Consider the following 20,617-nt stretch of genomic DNA (forward strand, 5'->3'; position numbering starts at 1 on the left):
TGTGAAGTCCCTGTTTCTATAGATTGTCTCTGTAAATTTTTGTTCTATGTCACTCTTGGGTTCTTTCTTCTTTTATAGAAGACCCCTTAATATTTCTTGTCGTGCCAGCTTGGTGGTCACATACTCTTTTAAACCTTGTTGATCTTGGAAGATCTTTTATCTCTCCATCCATTTTGAATGTCAACCTTACTGGATAAAGTATTCTTGGCTGCATATTATTCTCATTTAGTGCCCTGAATATGTCTTGCCAGCCCTTTCTGGCTTGCCAGGTTTCTGTGGACAAGTCTGACATTATTCTGATGGACCTTTCTCTGTACATAAGGAAACTCTTCCCCCAGCTGCCCTCAGAACCTCTTGTCTAAAATTATGATTCATCAGTTTCACAATTAAGTGCCTCGAGGTCCTTCTAGACTCGTTGATCTGGGGAAGGGGGGTGTTCTTTTCACCTCTAGGACATGAACAATGGTTCCATTCCCCAGATTGGGAAAATTTTCATCCAGAATTTGTTCAACTATATCTTCTAGTCTTCTGTCTTCTTCCACCCCTTCAGGGATCTCAATAATTCTGACGTTGGAATATTTCATGGCATCATTTATTTCCCTAATTCTGTTTTCATGGCTTCTAAGCTGTTTGTCCTGTGCCTCCTGATCCTTTTTCTCTATCATTTTGTCCTCTAGATCACTAATTCTATCTTCTGCCTCTGTTACCCTAGCTGTTAGAGTAGTTAGATCAGATTCAGTCTCATTGATAGCTTTTTAACTTCCGCCCTGGTGGCTCTCACTTCTGCCCTTAGAGATTCTATGTTGTCACTAATGGTTTTCTCTAACCTAGCCATTGCCTGGATAACTGTTACCCTAAATTCCCTTTCTGACATATGTTTATGTCTATATCCAATAGTTCTGATGGAGAGGGCACAGTCTCTGAGTTTTTATTCTTTTGGGTGTTCCTCCTCCTAGTCATTTTGGTGAGAGATAGTTGAGGGGATTTATTGCTGAATATATCAACCATGATCCAGGGAAGGTTCACCCTGGAACACTTCAGAGCAATTGGAAGTCACCACCAAAAAGAAAGAAAAAAGAAAAAAAACAAAGAGAGAAAGACAGAAAGAAAAAAAAAACAAAAACAAAACCCAGGCAGAATGAGCCCCAAAAGTAAGATTTATAAGGTATATAAACAAAAACAGACAAACAAAAAGACTGACAAAAGTAATTGACAAGAAAGCAAAAAAGAAAAGAACCCAGTCAAAATGAATCCCAAGAATAAGATTTATATAATACCAGAACAAAAACAAATACGCAGAAATACTGACAGAAGAAAAAGATGGGAGGGTGGATATAAATCCTAGATGTGGGCAAGGAAGTTTATTTTGGTTTTCCTGGATGTATCTTGTTATCTTTGTTAAAGGACTCAACTTTCCAGAGATAAAGGGAGATTAAAACTAGCTTGTATATAGGCGTAGTATTGAATAGGGAAAAAGGATTACCCTGAAGCATGTGTGTGTGTGTGTATATATATATATACATATATATATATATATATATATATATGTATTTTTTTAAAAAAAGAAAAGAAAAAAAAAGAAAAAGAAAAACACAGGTATATGTATGAAAAAAGTTCAAGTTAAAACATTATTATGGAGTAAGTTGTATTAAACCTCTAATCGTAATGGTAGTTAGGTTAAAGAAATTAAAAGAACAAGAATCGTGTGAATGAATTAAAAAAAAAATCTGTATCTCTGAAATATACAGGTTTTAGGGCAATACTGGGAGCTTAATATATTGTTTTCTCCTGATACTGGGGTTTTATAGTTTTATGGGGACCCTGTGGTGGTTGTCCTCTCATTCTTTTGGCTGGCTTTCTGGGGGGTTTTCAGGCAGTCTTGCTTGGTTTTTCAGGCAATCTTGCTTGGATTGAGTTCTGCTTCCTATCAATGGGCTGGGCTCTGTTGAGACTGGTTTTTCAGGCTCTTGTTTTCTGGAGGTTTTGTTTTTGTTTTTGATGGCTTTTTGTGGCTTTTAGAAGGTTTAGTGGAAAGATTCTGCATGTTACCTTTTCATTTTGTTGATTATTTCCTTTGCTATGCAGAAGCATTTCAGTTTAATGTAGTTCCACTTATTAATTTTTACTTGTTGCCTTTGTTTTTGATGTTATATCAGAAAATAATTTCCAACTCTAATATCAAGGAGCTTTCCCCCCCGTTTTCTTCTATGAGTTTTACAGTTTAAGGTCTTATTTTTAAGTCTTTATTCCATTTTGAATTAATTTTTTTGAGTGGTGTAAGATAAAGGTCCACTTTCATTCTTTTGTGTTTAATTACCCAGTTTTCCCAATGCGATTTATTGAGAAGATGATCCTTTCCCTATTGGGTATTTTCTTGGCTCCTTTGTAATATTAGTTGACTGTATATGTTTGGGTTTATTTATGGACTCTAAATTCTGTCCCTTTGGTCTATATGTCTGTTTTTATGTCAATATGTCACTGTTTCAACTACTATAATCAAATTACTATATTGCTTTGTAATATAGTTGCTTCATAAAGTAGTTTAAAATCAGGAGGTGTAATTGCCTTTGGTTTTGTTCTTCTTTCTCAGGATTGCTTTGTATATTCAGGGTCTTTTGTAGTTCCTTATGAATGTTAGGATTGTTTTCTTCTCTTTCTAAATTGCCATTGGAGTTTTAGTAGAGATTGCATTGAGTCTGAAGATGTCTTTGGCTAGTATCAACATTTTAACAATATTAATTTTTTCAATCCATGAATACAGCATATGCTTCCATTTATGTGTGTCATCTTTAACCTTTCATCAAATTCTTACAGTTTTCACTACATAGATCTGTTACCACCTTGGTTAAATTTATTCCTAAGGTTGTTATTGTTTTAGATGCTATTATAAAATAGATTATTTTTCTTTTTCAAATATTTGGTTGTTAATGTACAGAAGTGTAATTGGTGTCTGTACATGGATCCTGCTGTATCCTGTAACTTTACTTAATTCATTGATTAGTTCTAGCAGTTTTTAAAAAATATTATTTATTTTAGAGAGATTAGAGCATGATTGAGGGGAAGAGCAGTGGGAGAGGGAGAGAATCTCAAGCAGACTCCCTGCTGAGTGCAGAGATCACTGTGGGGCTCGATCTCTACAGAGCCTGTTGTGGGGCTCAGTCTCACAGCCCTGAGATCATGACCTGAGCTGAAATCAAGAGTCAGATGCTTAACCAACTGAGCCACCCGGGTGTTCTGATTCTAACAGGTTTTTTTTTTTTTTTTTTAAATTTCTTTAGTATTTTATATACATAGGATCATGCCATCTGGAGCAGACCATTTTACCTCTTCCTTTCTGATTTGAAGAACTTTTGTTTATTGTTCTTGCCTAATTGCCCTTGCTGAGACTTCTAATATTATACTAGATAAGATGTAAGAGTGAGACCATTGTTTTATTCTTCATCTTAGTAAGAAAGCTTCAGACTTTCAAACTGGGTTATGATATTTGCTGTGGGTTTGTTGTTCATGGCCTTTATTATGTTGAGATATGTTGCTTCTGTACCCAGTTTGTTGAGGGTTTTTATCATGAAAGGACTGAATTTTGTCAAATAATTTCTGTATCTATGGAGATGATTGTATGATTTTTTTATTCTTTAATTTAATTTTAATTTAATTTTGACAGAGAGAGAGAGAGATCACAAGGAGGCAGAGAGGCAGGCAGAGAGGGGGTGGGGGAAGCAGGCTTCCTGTTGAGCAGAGAGCCTGATGTGGGGCTTCATCCCAGGACCCTGAGATCATGACCTGAGCCGAAGGCAGAGGCTTAACCCATTGAGCCACCCAGGTGCTCCTATTCTTCATTTTATTAATGTGACATATCACATTTATTGATTTGTAAGTTTTGAATTGTCCTTCTATCCAAGGGATAAGTCCTCACCTGATCCTGGTGGATGATTCTTCTAATTTGCTTTGAATTCAGTTTGCTAATTTTTGGGGGCAATTTTTGCATTATATTAATCAGGGATATTGATCTGTCATTTTATTTTCTTGTAGTATCTTTGTCTGGTTTTGCTATCAGGGTAATGCTGGCTTTGTAAAATCAGTTTGGGAGTGTTTACTCCTGTTTGATTTTTGGGAAGAGTTTGGGAAGGACTAGCATTAGTTTTTCTTTAATGTTTGGTAGAATATCAGTGAAACCATCTGGTCCTCTATGTTTGTTAGGTCCCTTTGGTCTAAAGTATACTTCAAGTCCATCATTTCCTTATTGATTTTCTCTCTGGATTATCTAGCCATTGTTCAAAGTGGCGATGCTGAAGTCCCCTATTATTGTATTGTTATCCCTCCCTCCCTTCTGATCTGTTAATATTTGCTTTAGATATTTAGGTGCTCCAATGTCAGGTGCCATTGTATTTACAATTGTTATGTCCTCTTGATGAGTTGAGCTCTTTACTATTATATATGACCTTACTGGTCTCTTGTTACAGTTTTTGAATTAAAGTCTATTTTGTATGATATAAGTATAACTACTGCTGCTTTCTTTTGTTTTCTATTTGTATGGAATTTTTAAAAAATCCCTTCACTTTGAGCCTTTATGTGTCTCTAACTGAAGTGACTCTACTATAAGCAGCATATATTTGGATCTTATTTTTTATACTGTTAGTCAATTTCTGTCCTTTGAAGGGGGACTTTAATCCATTTACATTCAGAGTAACTTGATAAGTAAGGACTTATTTCTACCATCTTATTGTTTTCTGGCCCTTTTGTAATTCCCTTGTTTCTTTGTTTCTGTCTTGGTGTTTTCCTCTGTGAATTGATTATTTTCCATAGTTGTATGCTTTGATTCTCTTTTCTTTTTCTTTTGTGTATCTTCTGTAGGTTTTTGCTTTGTGGTGACCATGAAGCTTACATAAACATCTTAGGTTTATTTTATGCTAACCGTCTATTTTATGCTAACAACTTAATGTCAATGGCATACAAAAACTCTCTTTTTATTCCCTCCCTACTTTTAGTTTTTGATGTTACAGTTTACCTCTTTTTATATTGTATTCATTAACAAATTATTATATGTAGCCACAATAGATTCCTTTCTAATTTTCTTTTGTGTACTTAGTATAAATTTTTGCTTTGTGATTATCATGAGGTTCATATATATCATTCTATATATATAAAACTATTTTAAGTTGATAACAACTTAAATTTGAATACATTTCAACACTGTACATTTTTAACCTCCCCCATGTTTTATGTTTTTGATGTCACATTTTACATCTTTTTATTTTATGTATCCCCTAACTAATTATTGTAGTTTTAGTTAATTTTACTACTTTTGTCTTTTTTACTAGCTTTATAAGTGATTAGTCCATTACTTTTATAATATGTTTAACTTTTGCTATGAGATTTTTACTTTTGCATGATTTCTTGTCATTAATCAGTATAATTTCTTTTCAGTTGAAAGAAGTCTCTTTAATATTTCTTGTAAGGCCTGTTTAGTGGTGATGAACTCCTTTAGCTTTTGCTTAGCTGGGGAACTCTACCTCTGTTCTGAATAATAATCTCACTGTGGGTGAATATTCTTTCCCTAAAGTACTTTGAGAATTTCATGCCACCACTTTCTGGCTTGCAGAGTTGCTGCTAAAAATATCTACTGATAGCCTTATTGGTTTCCCTTGCATGTAGTAAGTTCTTTTTCCTTATGCTGCATTTAGGAGTGTTTCCTTATCTTTATCTTTTGACATTTTAGTTATAGCGTGTCTTGGTGTAGATCTCTTTGAATTCATCTTTTTTGGAACTCTCTGTGCTTCCTGAGCATAGATGTCTATTTCCTTCCTAGAATAGGAAATTTTTCAGCCATTATTTATTCAAATAAGTTTTCTGCCTCTGCTCTCTCTTCTCTTTCTGGGGCCTCTATAATGTGTGTATTATTCTATTTGATGTTGTCCCATAGGTCCTTTAAGGGATTTTCACTTGTTAAAATTATTTTTTCTTTTTGTTGCTCTGTCTGGGTGAGTTCCATTGCTTTGTTTTCTAGCTTGCTGATCTGTTTTTCTGCTTCTTCCAATTTGCTTTTGAACCCCTGTAATGTACTTTTCAGTGTAGTTATTGTATTTTTCAGTTCTGACTTATGTTTGGTATTTTCTTATGTTTTCTCTCTGTTGAACTTCTTTCTGTGCACATCCCTTCTTCTCCTGAGTTTGGTAAGCATCTTTATGAAAGTTATTTTGAACTCTTTATCATGTAGATTACTTATCTCCATTTCATTAAGGTCTTTTTCTGAGGTTTTGTCTTGTTCTTTCATTTGGAACATATTTTTCTGTCTCCTCATTTTAACTGGTTCTTTGTGTTTGTTTCTATATATTAGACAAAAGAGCTACCTCTGTTGTAGGAGTCTTGTGGGAGTGATATTATGTAGGGGATGATCCATGGGAGTCAGAAACACAATCCCTTTCTGGCCACTAGAACCAGGGGCTCCCTGAGTTTCCCCTGGGGGAGGGGGCTGTGTGCACCCTCTGACTGTGGTGTGGCTGAGCTGTGGTGGGGTGGGTGGGTAGGTGGGGTTCTGGCCCAGGCTGTCTGTGATATATTTTTGGCAGGAGTTGGAGCTGGGGAGGATGTGGCACTTGACTGGCTGGCTAAGACTTGACTGTGACATGGGATGTGGGGTGGTGCTTGCCTGGCTGGTTGTGATGTGCTGTGATGTGGGATGGGAGTCCCACATGTGCTAGGAGGTTGGAAGGCAATTGCCAAAACGGCACTTATCCACACCAGCGTTAGTAAGGTACAGTGAGATTGCAAAAATTGTACCTGCCAGTGCTTCTGTCTTTAGAGAAAGCCCTAACAGGTTCCTTTCTTTTTGGCATTTGTTTTAGGATTAGTGTGTCTCCTTCACATATGGTCTAGGCACTTTTCAAACTTCTGCTTTTAATACCATAAGATCCGGTAATTCCACTACTGGGTATTTACTCAAAGAAAATGAAAATACTAATTCAAAAAGATAATGCACCCCCACATTTATAGAAGCATTATTTCCAATAGCCAAGATATAGAGCAATCTAAGTGTCCACCAAAAGATGAGTAAAGAAGATGTGGTGTGTGTATATATATATGCCATGGAATGTTATTCAACCATAAAAAGAATGAGCTCTTGCCATTTGCAACAACATGGTTGGACCTAGAGGGTATTATGCTAAGTGAAGTAAGTCATACAGAGAAAGGCAACTACCATATGATTTCACTTTATGTGGAATCTAAATGCACACATACACACATATGCAAAAGAACAAATAAACAAACAAAAGACAGAAACAGACCCATAAATACAGAGAACAAATTGATGGTTATCAGAGAGACGATGGTAGGGCTACAGGTGGTTATCAGAGAGAAGGAAGGCTTCCAGCTATGGGATGAATAAGTCATGAGGATGAATGCACAGTATAGGGAATATGGTCAATGATATCTTAATAGCATTGTATGGTGACAGATTGTAGCTATATTTGTGGTGAACATAGCATAATGTATAGAATCGTAGAATCACTATTTTTTATACTAAAACTAACATAATATTGTTTGTTAACTATATTTCACTTAAAAAAAAAAAAGATTAAAAATTCCCTCCGAAACAAACAAACAAACAAACAAACATATCGCTGCTTTTGCACTGGGTCCTGGGGCAAGCAGGTCTGTAAGTGAGTCCTTAAGGGCAGGTTCTCCATTCCCTACAGTTCTGGACATAATCCCTGATGGTTTTCTGTTTTGGGGGCTGGTCTCTCAGGTGCAGGACCCTAAGAGTTGGGGTGCCTAATGTGGGGTGCAAACTCCTTGCTCCTTGGGGGGAAGTTCCATGTTTTTGAGATTTCATTCTGATTGTAGATTGTAACTCTTTGGGTGGGGTTTTTAGTGAGAGCATATCTCTGCCTCTCCTACCAAACTCAGTGTGGCTCTTTTTGGTTGTGGAGATGCTGTTCATCTACTTTTTAGGATTTTTTCAGAGAAAATTATTCCATATGTAATTGTAGATTTGTTGTGTCCATAGGAGGAAGTGTATTTAGTATCTTCCTATGCCAACATCTTGGACCCAACACCAGGAGATTTCTTATAGGGTCTACCTGACAGGAAATATAACAATTCAGCAACTAAAGAAGTATTTTAGAGACCCAGCCTGTAATACTGTAGGCAGAACATGATCAGCCTGTATCCTCTATGGGAGTATTTTAAAAGTACCACGTCTGGGTCCTATCCACAAGCAATTAAGTTAGGATTTCTGGGGTGTGAGGCTTGGACATTGGGGTTTTTAAAAAGCTTTCATGTTATTTTAATGCTGTTTAGAGTAAAGAATGATTCTTCTTTTCTATTTTCCTTTTTTAGTTTTCACCCAGGAAATATTTTATGATTTTTTTCTTTACATATGGCACTTTTTACTTTTTGTTATTTATAACTCAGCATAGATTGAAGTATAAAAATTATCACCAAATGCCATGGCCATTTTACCTATTAGTGTCACCACTCAACTTTTTTGTGTAGATTTGTCTTTATATGGTTACATAATTAGCATGTTTGAGGATTGTGTTTCTTTATACTTTTCTATTCCTGAAGTTAAATTTTAAGGTAAGATTAGTACTCTATTACTATATTAGTAAAAAGTCACCAGAAAGAGAAAGTTGCATTTTGTAAGTGGGATGCCATTTCATAGATATTGCCATTCTTTTGAGGTACAGACCACATTTTGATGTGGTGACATTTCTTAGCAAAATGAAAAGCCTTAAGTAGTTAAATACCTTTTGGAATGATTAATAAAATTGCTAACTGTTCTTTCCTGCTGTGGGCAATGTGCTTAGGTCTTTGACATCAAATTATAGATATTAGTAATTATGTAGTTAGAGTATTTAAGCTAAAAAGACAGAAAAAGGGACATCTAAAGCAAGAGAAATAATATTTTTTCCCACAGACTTACTTTGGAATATTTTGAATATATTATCTCATCTCTCCCCAATTTACAGATGTGATTCAAGAGGTTCACGTCTTTTCTCTAGATTTTTAAACTAGTATGTGGGTTGAATAAGGGTTTGATGAGAGCTCTGTTTGATTCTAGAGCCCATGTTCCCACCCTCCTCCCCACCAATATTACATTGTCTCTGTGTCCTTAGAAAATCTGGGAATGTGTATACATAAGTGATATTTGAAATAATTTTTATATGTTTCTTTTATCTATGATATGATTTAGCCTTTTTTTCCCCCCAGGATAATACCCTTCAAGCTGAATGGCCCTCAGCAGATGAATCTACCACCAGCAGTATTTCACCACTTGATTTCAGCTCTGGTCCTCCCTCAACCACGGGCAGGGAACTCTGGTCAGAGAGCCCTTTGGGTGATTTAGTGTCTACACCCAAATTAGCCTTTCCCTCGAAGGTGGGCCTCAGTTCTTCCCCAGAGGTTTTAGACATTAGCAGCTTGACTCTTCATTCTGTCACCCCAGCAGTGTTTCAGACTGGCTTGCCTGTGGTTTCTAACGAAAGGACTTCTGGATCTCACCTATTAGAAGATGGTAAGGGACTCTATTTACTTTTCACAGTTTTATACTTTATTATATCAGATGACAGGGTTTTGAAGAGAGAAAGAGACTAGGGTTAATAGAAAAACATAATAGCATCTATTAGGAGGAAATGGCTTGGGGAAGTCATATGAGAGAGGGAATGGTCAGATTTAATTGGTTGGAATGGAGACTCCAAATAGGTAAATAATAAGGAATGAACTTGGTGGGCTGCGGTGGGTATCAATTAATAGATATTTTGAACATCCTATTAAAGGATACATAATTTAATTAAATTACTATTAAAGAACTACTTTACTTGAATAGTGTAGGGTAAACAAATAAAATCAAAGAAGATTATTATAGTAGCTTTTAGTAGGATTGATTATGGGGGCCATATATAGAGACTTCAGCTTGCATTAGGCTTGTGAAAGGGAGAACTGAACTAGGGTGGCTACAGCAGAGACTAAGAAATGAAAATCAAGTCGGTGATTTAAATGTTGTGGAGGAAAAGAAAAATCAATGTGACTTATCAATGGAGTATATAATGAAAGAAGAAGTTGAACAAAGATATAAATAATGGGTCCAGGATTTTAAACATTGGGTGAATTTGGAAGTGAATGGGCAATAAGGGAAATGGGAATTCAAAGACAAAATTTCCTAAGGGATTTTCTCCCTTAGTTTTCACTAAATTCAGTCTTTGTTGTCAATATGGTAACCAGCAGTTCTTCATTTCCGTGGAGTAAATACATCAAGTGTTTGAAGATGAATCAGTTCAATAGCTGAGATCTTGTTTTACTCAGGGATGGGGGGTATATTCATGATGATTGTACATATCACACAGACATAATGAGATCTTCTTGCTTGCTAATTTATCAGAGTAAAAATAAGCAACTGAATCTCCTAACTTAATGAGAAAAAAACACAAGTAGCCAGCTTTATTAGGAGAACTGAGAATACATTTTGGCAACTCTGTAGCTTAATTAATGGAAGATTTTATTTTTAGGATTAATCAAAGTTGAAGGGTCAGAAGATTTTCTTTCTGTTCAGCCATTGCCTTCAAGTCCATTCACTCAGCCGGTGCCAAAGGAAACGATACCATCTGTGGAAGATTCTGGAGTGTCTTTGACATCCTCACCATATCTGACTTCCTCTGTTACTTTAGATCTTCTTGCTAAAGAAGTAACTATATCTTCTGGCTTGGACTCTTTGGCCTCCAAAGTCAAAGGCCAATTAGAAGTGAGCACTTTGATGCCAGACACATCCATAGAAAAAGGGTTTATATTTGAAAGTGGTTTAGGCTCAGGGTCTGGGCAAAAGGTAGATCAGATTACTTGGCCATGGAATGAGACTTCATTAGAGAAGAGTTATGAACCACTATCTAAGTCATGGCTTGAAGATCAGGAGTCACTTTTGCCAACTGAGGTTATAGATGAGAAATTAGTTCTAGATGACAAAATAGATTCTACAGGACAAAGTATTGACTATTTAAAATATGGGCATTTTGATAAATCCACAAAATTTGCAGAGGAAGAGCTCATTGGTGGACCTACTGTGCCCATCTCTGCAGAGACCACAACTCAATCTGCATCTCTAGTTCTCTCCAAACAATTATCAGAGGTACCTGACATTGATTATTACCCGGTTACCAAAGCACCTCTCCTACTGACATCTATAGCAACCTCTGCTTCTACTGATAAACCAGATCTACTGTTTCTAAAGGAGGATGTGGAACAAACTACAGAGTCATCCAACCATGAATGGTTTGATAACGAGATTTCAGTAATGAAGCCGGACATGCAACAGTTGGGGACCATATTGCCAGAATCAGATGTAGTTCGGGCAAGAACTTCTTCCCTAGGGAAATTGTTCAGAGACATGTTGGCAAGTACACCACAGACTACTGACAAGCTCTGGTTAAAATCTTCCATAACACAGTCTACCAAATTGTCTCCAACCACCAGCTCCATCCTGCTAGAGGATGAAGTAATTATGGGTGTTCAGGATATTTCATTAGAACTGGACCGGATAGGCACAGATTACTATCAGCCTGAGCTAATCCCAGAGGAAAATGGCAAGGTTGGTAGTTATGTGGAAATGTCTACAAATGTCCACTCCACAGAGAGGGCTATTGTGGTACAGCCCACGGAAGGAGGTGACTTGACTCATACCCAGACTGCAGGAGCTTTGTTGGTTTTCTTTAGCCTCCGAGTGACAAACATGATGTTTTCGGAAGATCTGTTTAATAAAAACTCTTTGGAGTATAAAGCACTGGAACAAAGATTTTTGGAACTGGTAAGCACTAGAAGTGGAACATGGGCATTAGTGAATAATCATGTATGAACTAACTCTCTTTTCCCTAAACACATAAGATCTGAGCCAAAGAAAGTGTGGTCTGCTGTGAACATTGATTTACAAATAGTGTCATGGCCTAGGGTTGGTAGAAAAACAATAAGACAGTTAGATACAAAGAAATGGAAAACACCAACATGGCACGAGGGTGATGTAGAAACTTAGATACTGAAGATTGAATTCCATGAATTATGGAACTGAAACAAGCTTAAAATTTTTTTTCACGTGTTACTGTAAGACCAGTGTTTTGTATGTACTTTTGATACCTACACTGTTGTGATTCTTTAGTGAAACAGAGAGAATAAACTCTCTGGGTGTCTAAAACTGTCAGTTCCATGGGTTTCTAAATAGCACTGGGAAAATCTCTCACTCTCAAATAACTCAAAATTTATACTATTATGGATGAACAGTTTAAATAATGTAAATAGAATATAGTTTGGAAAAGTAGGGGAGGGGCTCATCCTTTCTTTTTGAGTGGGGGTTGTTATATTTTGAACAAAATGCAAAACCTTGTAAACTGACTACTTTTCTTGTGTTGTAGCTGGTTCCCTATCTCCAGTCAAATCTCACAGGATTCCAGAATTTAGAAATCCTGAACTTTAGAAATGGCAGTATTGTTGTAAACAGCCGAATGAAGTTCATGAAGTCTGTCCCTCTTAATGTCAACAATGCTGTATACATGATCCTGGAAGACTTTTGCACCACTGCCTACGAGACCATGAACTTGGCTATTGATAAATTCTCCCTTGATGTAGAATCAGGTAATGGTATTGAATACTATGGTGGTTTCTAAGTGGAATCCAGTGATTATTCTTGTGTATTTTCCTTTATACTGAGTCAAGGTGAATTTATTACTTAAAGGGAAAAGGATACTATGTCAGGCAAAATATTCACATCTTGGTAATTATTAAATGATCTTTTCATAGGACATCAATATCATTCTTATTTTTTTCAGATACTATAATAGTAAATGTATTTTTATTTTTTTAATTTTTCATTTCTTATTATTATGTTCAGTTAGCCAACGCATAGTTTTTGGTCATTAGTTTTTGTTCATTCTCTTTTTAAAAAGGTTGTTCACACACATTATCTTTTTTTACCTCCCATTCCCTTTTCTACCTATTCTGTCTAGCGCTAGCTCGCTCTTTTACTTATCCACTGGATTTGCTCTGGCTGCATCTCTAAAGTTGCCAAGTTCTAATGATTTTGGATTCTCTTTCCTTCTATATTATTTTCCTAAGCTATTTTATCCATTTCCATTGTTGCAAGTCTTATATAAATGTCAATAATTTTTTTTTGCAAAAAAATTTATTTTATTTTTTTATTTATTTTATTTTTATTTGCAAATCAGACTTACCTTCTGAGCTCCAGAATCAAAATCTAACTATGTATTTGATGATCTCAGTTTAGATGGATCATCCTATGTATATCAAACTTAAGATATCTAAGAATGAGCTCTTGTTTTCCGTATCTCTCCATCTTTTAACTAAATCTAATCCTTCTGTCAGCTTCACCATCTTGAGAAATGGAAGTCGTGTCCATTCAGCTACTTAAGTCAGAAACCTAGGAAGTCATTCTGATACCTGTTTCTATTACCCCCAAACTTATGTTGATTCTGAATATTCTAAATATATCTCAAATCTGTGTACTTCTCTTTCTTCAGTGCTGCTAGTCCAGGCCAATCATTCATCAGCCCACATTTGAACCAGTTTCCCTACTACTTCTCCCCTATCCCTTCTCCCAGATAGCAGCCAGGGTACTCTTTCTAAAACATCAGATTATTTCACTTTCCTGCTTGAAATATTTCAGTGGCTTCCTGGTTCAACAGCCACAAGGTCTGGTCCCTCTTTTCCTCCAGTATTATCCAGTGAAACTAACTTCTTGGCTAAAGTCCTCATACTCAAGAAACTTTTTTTTTTTTTTTTGCTTTAAAGCCTTTGTGCCAAGTATCTTTAATCTCCAGAATAGCAAGGAAATCAGTAATTCTCAAAACCATATTAGATTCTTTGGAAACAGACTATGCTATGCTATTTATTTATTTATTTATTTATGCTAAACATCATGCTTTTTCATCTAGATGAGCCTATGGATTATTTCCACCTATTTCATCTGTCTTTTGTATCCTTGTCACTGTTTGCCATTCACAGGTTGCCATTCACCAGTGAACAACATATAGTGAAACCAAGTGGGATGAAAGACCCATCATGGTCAATGTCTTACATCATTTTTGATGGGTTATTGTCCTAATTATTTACAATTTTTATTTTTATTCTCACCTAATCAAAGAAAAATAAAGTTACTGAAATCAAAATATTATTAAGAATGGCCCGAGGAGGTCCAGGGCTGATATATTTTTCTAACATTGGCTTCCACAAATCTCAAATGTTCTTAAATGCTCTTATTGGGTTATACCCACTCCTGAGGCTCCTATCAGTTGTCTGGGCTTTGTCTCCTGTTCTATGTTCTCACTGTGGGATAGGGCATTTAGCATCACATATAGAATAGAGGTAGCCTATGGTAGGTTAGGGTTGGTGCAAATGAATGGTACATGAAAACTGTGTTGAATTTAGATTGACAACTACATGGCATAGGTTTTAAAGTGTCTTCCTGCTCTCTTGGTAAACAATGAAAAAACTTACCCAGATCATTGAGTTTTATGCTTTGGCTCTGGATTTTAGAGATATTTAACAACAGCTCATCAATCCAAGGATGAGTCAGAATTTTTTTGTGGTATTAGTGGTGATGGTGTATTTTAATGTTTCAGGAAGGGGGGTGTCCCTTGTTACTTTGGAGGGGGGTAGTGTTACTGGAGGGACTTCACGTACTCATTCCTGTGTTTTGCCTTTTCTTGTATCATTCTCTAGTTGTTGTTTTTTTTTTTTTCTTGATGTTTTAGGTGATCAAGCCAACCTTTGCAAGTTTCAGGCATGCAATGAATTTTCTGAGTGTGTAGTCAACCCCTGGAGTGGAGAAGCAGAGTGTAGATGCTTCCCTGGGTACCTGAGTGTGGAAGAACTACCTTGTCAGAGTCTCTGTGATCTACAGCCTGACTTCTGCTTGAATGATGGAAAATGTGACATTATGCCTGGACATGGGGCCATTTGTCGGTATGTTGTAGTTAGAGATTTTGGTTTCCCAAGGTTATAGATACTTCCTCCATATAGATACTTCTTGAATGGGTGTAGACCCATCCAAGAAGATGAGTCTACACCTATGATTTTAGGATAATCACAGCAATATTTATTATAGAAGTTTTATCTAGGCAATAGATGGATGCCCTCTAGTTCTCATGTGGAGAGTGGGTCAATTAATAGGACTCAATTATACCCAGATCGATTGGTTATTTTATTTTTATACTTTTAAGATGCTGTAAGAAAAACATTATTTAAATGTGTCTTAATTAGAGTACTTGAAGTAGTTGGAGATCTTTGTGTTGGTTCTTAGTGGTGATGATAAGGCAATTGTACTCAAATTAGGTTTAGGCTAAGATAATACTTTACACTGTGAAATTTTATTGTCTACTTGGATATTTTCTTAATGCCTGTGGCTTTCTCTTGGTCCTATTGAATGTTTGAAAATAAAGAAAAGCAAGTATTTAAAGTCTTTGAAATTGTAACAAATATATTTTAAGTAACTAAGATCCATTTTTTAATAAGGCAAAACTACAGAAACTCCAGCAGACAGATGAACAGATTTGGGTAGCCTCACCATTCTCCCCAGTCATTTTCCTTAAACAAAATAGAACAAATCAGCCTCTGAACCACACAACAACTAGTCACATGGGTGTAAAAGGAGAGAATGCTGAGAACAAGCAGAGAAACATGAATAAGAGGACAGTTTATGGATGTCAAGATGTGCAAATATTATAGATACCAGACCCAGAGGATATAAATGGGAATGATCCAGACTCTTCTGTTCAGAAAAGTATAAAGTTTAGCTAGAAAACTCAGGAAAAATAGTCTTTTTATTTTCAGAGAAGTTAATATTATTCTGAAAACTAGTCATTTCCTTGCTGCTCTCAGAATGATGACACTTTTGCACAAGTCTGGAGCCTGGGGGTTGCAGGCATCTCTGCAGTATGGTGAAAGAACACTAGGAGTCTAGAGACCTGGTTTCTAGACCCAGAGCTGTTGCTGACTAATTGTGTGATCTCAGTCACTTTCCTTTCTACGTCTGTTTTTTGTTAAGTATAAATAAGGAATTTAATTAGAACACTTTACATCTACCCAATCTTTTATTTAGTCATTTACAAATAGTCAGGGAGGACATACTGGGTCTGTACGAAGCACTAATCACAACCTTAAATTGTATGATCATTGAATCTATTATGTTCACTTATTTTTAAAAAAATTTTAAAAAGATTTTATTTATTTATTTCTGGAGAGAGATCACAAGTAGGCAGAGTGGCAGGGAGAGGGAGAAGCAGGTTCCCCACTGAGCAGAAGGCCCACTGTGGGGTTCCATCCCAGGACCCTGAGATCATGACCTGAGCTGAAGGCAGATGCTTAACTGACTGAGCCACCCAGGTGCCCCTTTTATGTTCACTTCTGTATTGAAGCTTCACTTGGTCAGCATTTATTTTGCTACCTTTCCCCAGTCCCGCCAAAGGTTCTGCCATTGTTGTTTTCAACAGAGTGATTCTGTTTTTGGACTTTGTCACTTCTCATTACAGATGCCGGGTGGGTGAGAATTGGTGGTACCGAGGTGAGCACTGTGAGGAGTTTGTGTCTGAGCCCTTGGTCATAGGCATCACCATTGCCTCGGTGGTTGGGCTTGTCCTCGTCTCTTCTGCTTTTGTCTTCTTCTTTGTCAGGACTCTTCAGGTTCATTATGATAGGAGAGAAACAGAGAGGCCCATCAGGTAAATAAGAAAAATTGCTCTCTAATGGAATAAAATGTTCCTTTTAGTCATTTATTTTGTACTTCTTATATGCCAAATATTGGATAATGATCTGGGTGGAGGAGAGCTATAAAGTTGAGTAAAAACATGGTCCCTGGCCTGAAAGGGTGTTAGATTAGAAACAAACATAAGCAGTGGTATGAATAAGATGAGGGATAAATTGGTTTTGCCTGGGAAGAGAGTCTTAGAAGTTTTAATGATGGTTATGATATTTAGCCGGACATAAGAGTAGGTATTTGCTCTGGGGGTGGCTAATTGAATGAGCATGGGCAAAGTCACAGGAATCCATGAATCTCAAGGCACACTGAAGGAGTGGCATTGTTGAATGTGGCCAAAATGCCTCTTTCCTGGTGGGGTGGTTAGAAGGGTGATGGACATGAGGTGAAGCCCTTGTGTGAGGACCACATTTGTTAGTTTGTTCCTTTTGGTTCATTCCAGTGGTAATTAGCCAGACTTCAATGTATTTATTTATTATTTAAAAAAAAGATTTATTTGTTTATTTGAGAGAGAGTGTGCATGCACATGCATGACTGGGTAGAGTAGCAGAGGGAGAGAATCCTCAAGTAGACTCCCCACTGAGCACAGAGGCCATGATGCGGCTAGATCTCACCACCCATGAGATCATGACCTAAGCTGAAACCAAGAGTCAGAGACTCAACCGACTGCGCTGCCCAGGCACCCCATAATTAGCCAGATTTTAAATCTGGCTAAGAATCTGACAAGAACTGAAATCTGGTTCTCTGTTTAGTAGCTTCATTAATGGGAGAAATAAAACCTGCTCAACTTAGGAGGCTAGGGATTCAGAGATCTTTTAGTTGTTATGTGATTGAGATCCCTGCTTGTACTTTGCTTCTGTGCTTCTAGAGTCTATAAGGGCTATGCTTCAGGTTCAGGTTACCTTCCCTCGCCCTCTGGCATGGCTAAGGAGTTACCTCTCCTAGGTGCCTAGAGTACTCAGGAGGACATACTTCCATCATTGTTCTTAAACTTTTTATTGACTCACTTTGCATTAGAGTATAATCTCATTCAGGACAGAGTTCCACCAAAGTCTTCATGTCATCAGCATCTGTGATAACCCTAGGCACATAATCAATGCTGAGTACATATTTGTAGATCTGAATTGAATTTCACTAAGGTCTCCCTACATTTATTTTCTATCAAATTCTCTGTGTGGTTACACGGTTACATACTGATTTTGACTTACATACTCTGGGAATGATGGAGCTGTATTCATTTAATGATATGCTATCTGTTGACAGACATATTTCCTCATTAACATTTATTGATAAACACTGTGGGGCAAATAAAGATGGATGATACATGAAACAGTAATTCCATAGGGCCCTTGCCATGTAGTTGGGGAGATGATAATGACAACACCTGATCTGGATATTTCTCATAATCACGTTCCTACATTTGTATCCAGTTCACCTCTTTTTCTTGCCCAACAGAAATCTTACTGCAGGTAAATAGTCTTCTAAGTAGTTGAGCATCTGAAGAACCTGAACCAACCATACTTTCCTTTTTGTGGTTCCAGCAGGCAGCCCGACAGTCTCTCATCCATTGAAAATGCTGTGAAGTACAATCCTGTGTATGAAAGCCATGTGGCTGGACCTGAGCAGTATGAGGGACCCTATCCTCAGCACCCCTTCTCTAGTTTTGCAAGTGGAGAGATGATTGGTGGTCTAAGCAGGGAAGAAATCCAGCAAATGTATGAGACCAGTGGGCTTTCCAGTGAGGTAGGAAACTTTGCTTTTCTGTTGCTGCTCTGCTGGGGTGTGTGTGTGTGTGTGTGTGTGTGTGTGTGCGTGCATGCGTATATGTGTGTGCGTGTGTGCGTGTGTGTACATGCACACATGTGTGTGCATCATGTACATGGGCTTCAGGAAAGGATGAAAAATATTTCATGATCAGTTTCTTTCCTCATGATATCTTTCAGGTGATGTGGTATGCAGGGGATATATAATTCTGAGCCGTAACTCATTTCCCACCCAGTGGCTTCTTTTTGCATTATTAGCAAATGCTTTCTCTCTCCTCCCTCCCTTCCTTAGGAATATATCTCTGGGTTTTTAAGAGTGATTCCTGCAATATCCAAACCCCCCATCTCTCTGAAAAGGCCATTCTTTCCTATAGCTCTCCCCTGGATAGCCCAGAAAGCTAGAACTCCTTCTAAAGAGCTGTTGAGGTTTTTCTAATGCAATGTATGGTCTTTTTTTTTTTTTTTTTTTTCCCTAAGGAAATTCAAGAAAGGATGAGAATTTTGGAACTGTATGCCAGTGATCCTGAGTTTGTAGCTTTTGTGAGAGAACATCAAATGTAAGCATCTGATATAGTCTTCTTCTCAGGTTCCTAGTAGGGTGCCTTCTAGTAGGGGCACCAGCGTGAGTACGTAATTCCTGTCCACATGACGTGGGTTCCAGGGATAACCGATGTTTGTTGAGCTCTTTACAGTTCATATGCTTCCACACGGATTACTTCATTTATTCTTCATAATGGCTTTTTAAGTTGAACGTCTTGTATTTAAATTTTTAAAAAGATTTTATTGATTTATTTGAGAGAACAAGAGGGAGGGAGGGAGGGAGAGAGAGTCCATCTGAGGGTGGGGAGGGGCAGAGGGAGAAACAGACCCCCTGCTCAGCAGGGAGCCCGATGTGGGGCTCAATCCCAGGACTTGGGGATCATGACCTGAGCTGAAGGCAGATGCTTAACCTACTAAGCCTCCTAGGTGCCCCTGTATTTAATTTTATAAATGAGGAGAGAAAACCTCGGAGAGATGAAGGGACTTAAGACCATAATGATAGCAAATGGCAGAGAAGATTTAAAACTAAGACACTGTTCTGTTCTAGAGATGCCTGGGCTGTGTCATATTTTCTCTCTTGTTACCACAGATACCACCTGTGATTTAATGCTATGCAGTATTTTTCATAGACAGTTTCTAAGAAAAGCACTTGAGCAGCCATAAATCCTCACATATTTTGATGTATCTTTCCATTTCCATCTTTGTAGACACTTGTCAGTATGCTTTGAATTACACAAATCTCTTTAAGGTATACATTTTGTCCTTATAAAGTTCATCTTACATTTCCCTCTATCTCTTTCCATTTGCTTTTCTTAGCATGCATTTTGGGCAAGTGTCTGTAATTATTTTTCTTTGTTCCCCAGGATCCATAACCAGACTTAGGTTATAAAAATAAACTATCTTGTAAAGAGACCATTATGGACATTAATTGAGTATAGTGGGTGAGATATAATTTGGTTTTGATATTTGGTCCTGCTGCCCTCATAAAGGTACCTCCTTATGTATGGGTTCCACCGAGGCCAGATATCCTCCTCTGGCTTTTAGAAGAGAAAAACCAGAGCAATTCATGCATGCTTACAGAAGAAATTGATGAAGGCTCATGATCACACACAGCTCTGATGGGAGCCGCTGCCCCTTTGCTCTGAATCCCTTTGTTCCAATAGGCAGCCCCTCACTCATGGTTCTAATTGTAACCTAAGGGAACTGAAGAAGATGCTTATTTATTTATTTTTTTATAAACATATAATGTATTTTTAGCCCCAGGGGTACAGGTCTGTGAATCACCAGGTTTACACACTTCTCAGCACTCATCACAGCACACTCCCCCAATGTCCATAACCCCACCACCCTCTCCTGACCCCCCTCCCCCCAGCAACCCTCAGTTTGTTCTGCGAGATTAGGAGTCTCTTATGGTTTGTCTCCCTCCCGATCCCTTCTTATTTCATTTATTCTTTTCCTACTCTGCAAACCCCCCACGTTGCATCTCCATGAAGAAGATGCTTATTAATTTCATGTACACGGTGGACACTCCTTTAAAAATCTCTAAACATCTGAAAAAACTTAAAAA

General features: G+C 37.4%; 1 protein-coding gene across 1 annotated transcript in view; it reads left to right on the top strand.

Moving 5' to 3' along the window:
• The window catches only part of LOC111152087 (interphotoreceptor matrix proteoglycan 2), an 80,237-nt gene that overhangs the window by 58,713 nt on the left and 907 nt on the right, over positions 1-20,617 (top strand). Inside the window, exons 12-18 of the mRNA XM_022510397.1 lie at positions 9,211-9,514; positions 10,506-11,794; positions 12,393-12,612; positions 14,748-14,958; positions 16,524-16,703; positions 18,271-18,490; positions 18,988-19,067. Coding sequence (XP_022366105.1) covers positions 9,211-9,514; positions 10,506-11,794; positions 12,393-12,612; positions 14,748-14,958; positions 16,524-16,703; positions 18,271-18,490; positions 18,988-19,067 — 2,504 coding nt within the window. The remainder of the gene's footprint in view (positions 1-9,210; positions 9,515-10,505; positions 11,795-12,392; positions 12,613-14,747; positions 14,959-16,523; positions 16,704-18,270; positions 18,491-18,987; positions 19,068-20,617) is intronic.

This window comes from Enhydra lutris, unplaced genomic scaffold (assembly GCF_002288905.1).
Source record: "Enhydra lutris kenyoni isolate GAN:26980312 unplaced genomic scaffold, ASM228890v2 scaffoldscaffold2, whole genome shotgun sequence".
Lineage (NCBI taxonomy): Eukaryota > Metazoa > Chordata > Mammalia > Carnivora > Mustelidae > Enhydra > Enhydra lutris.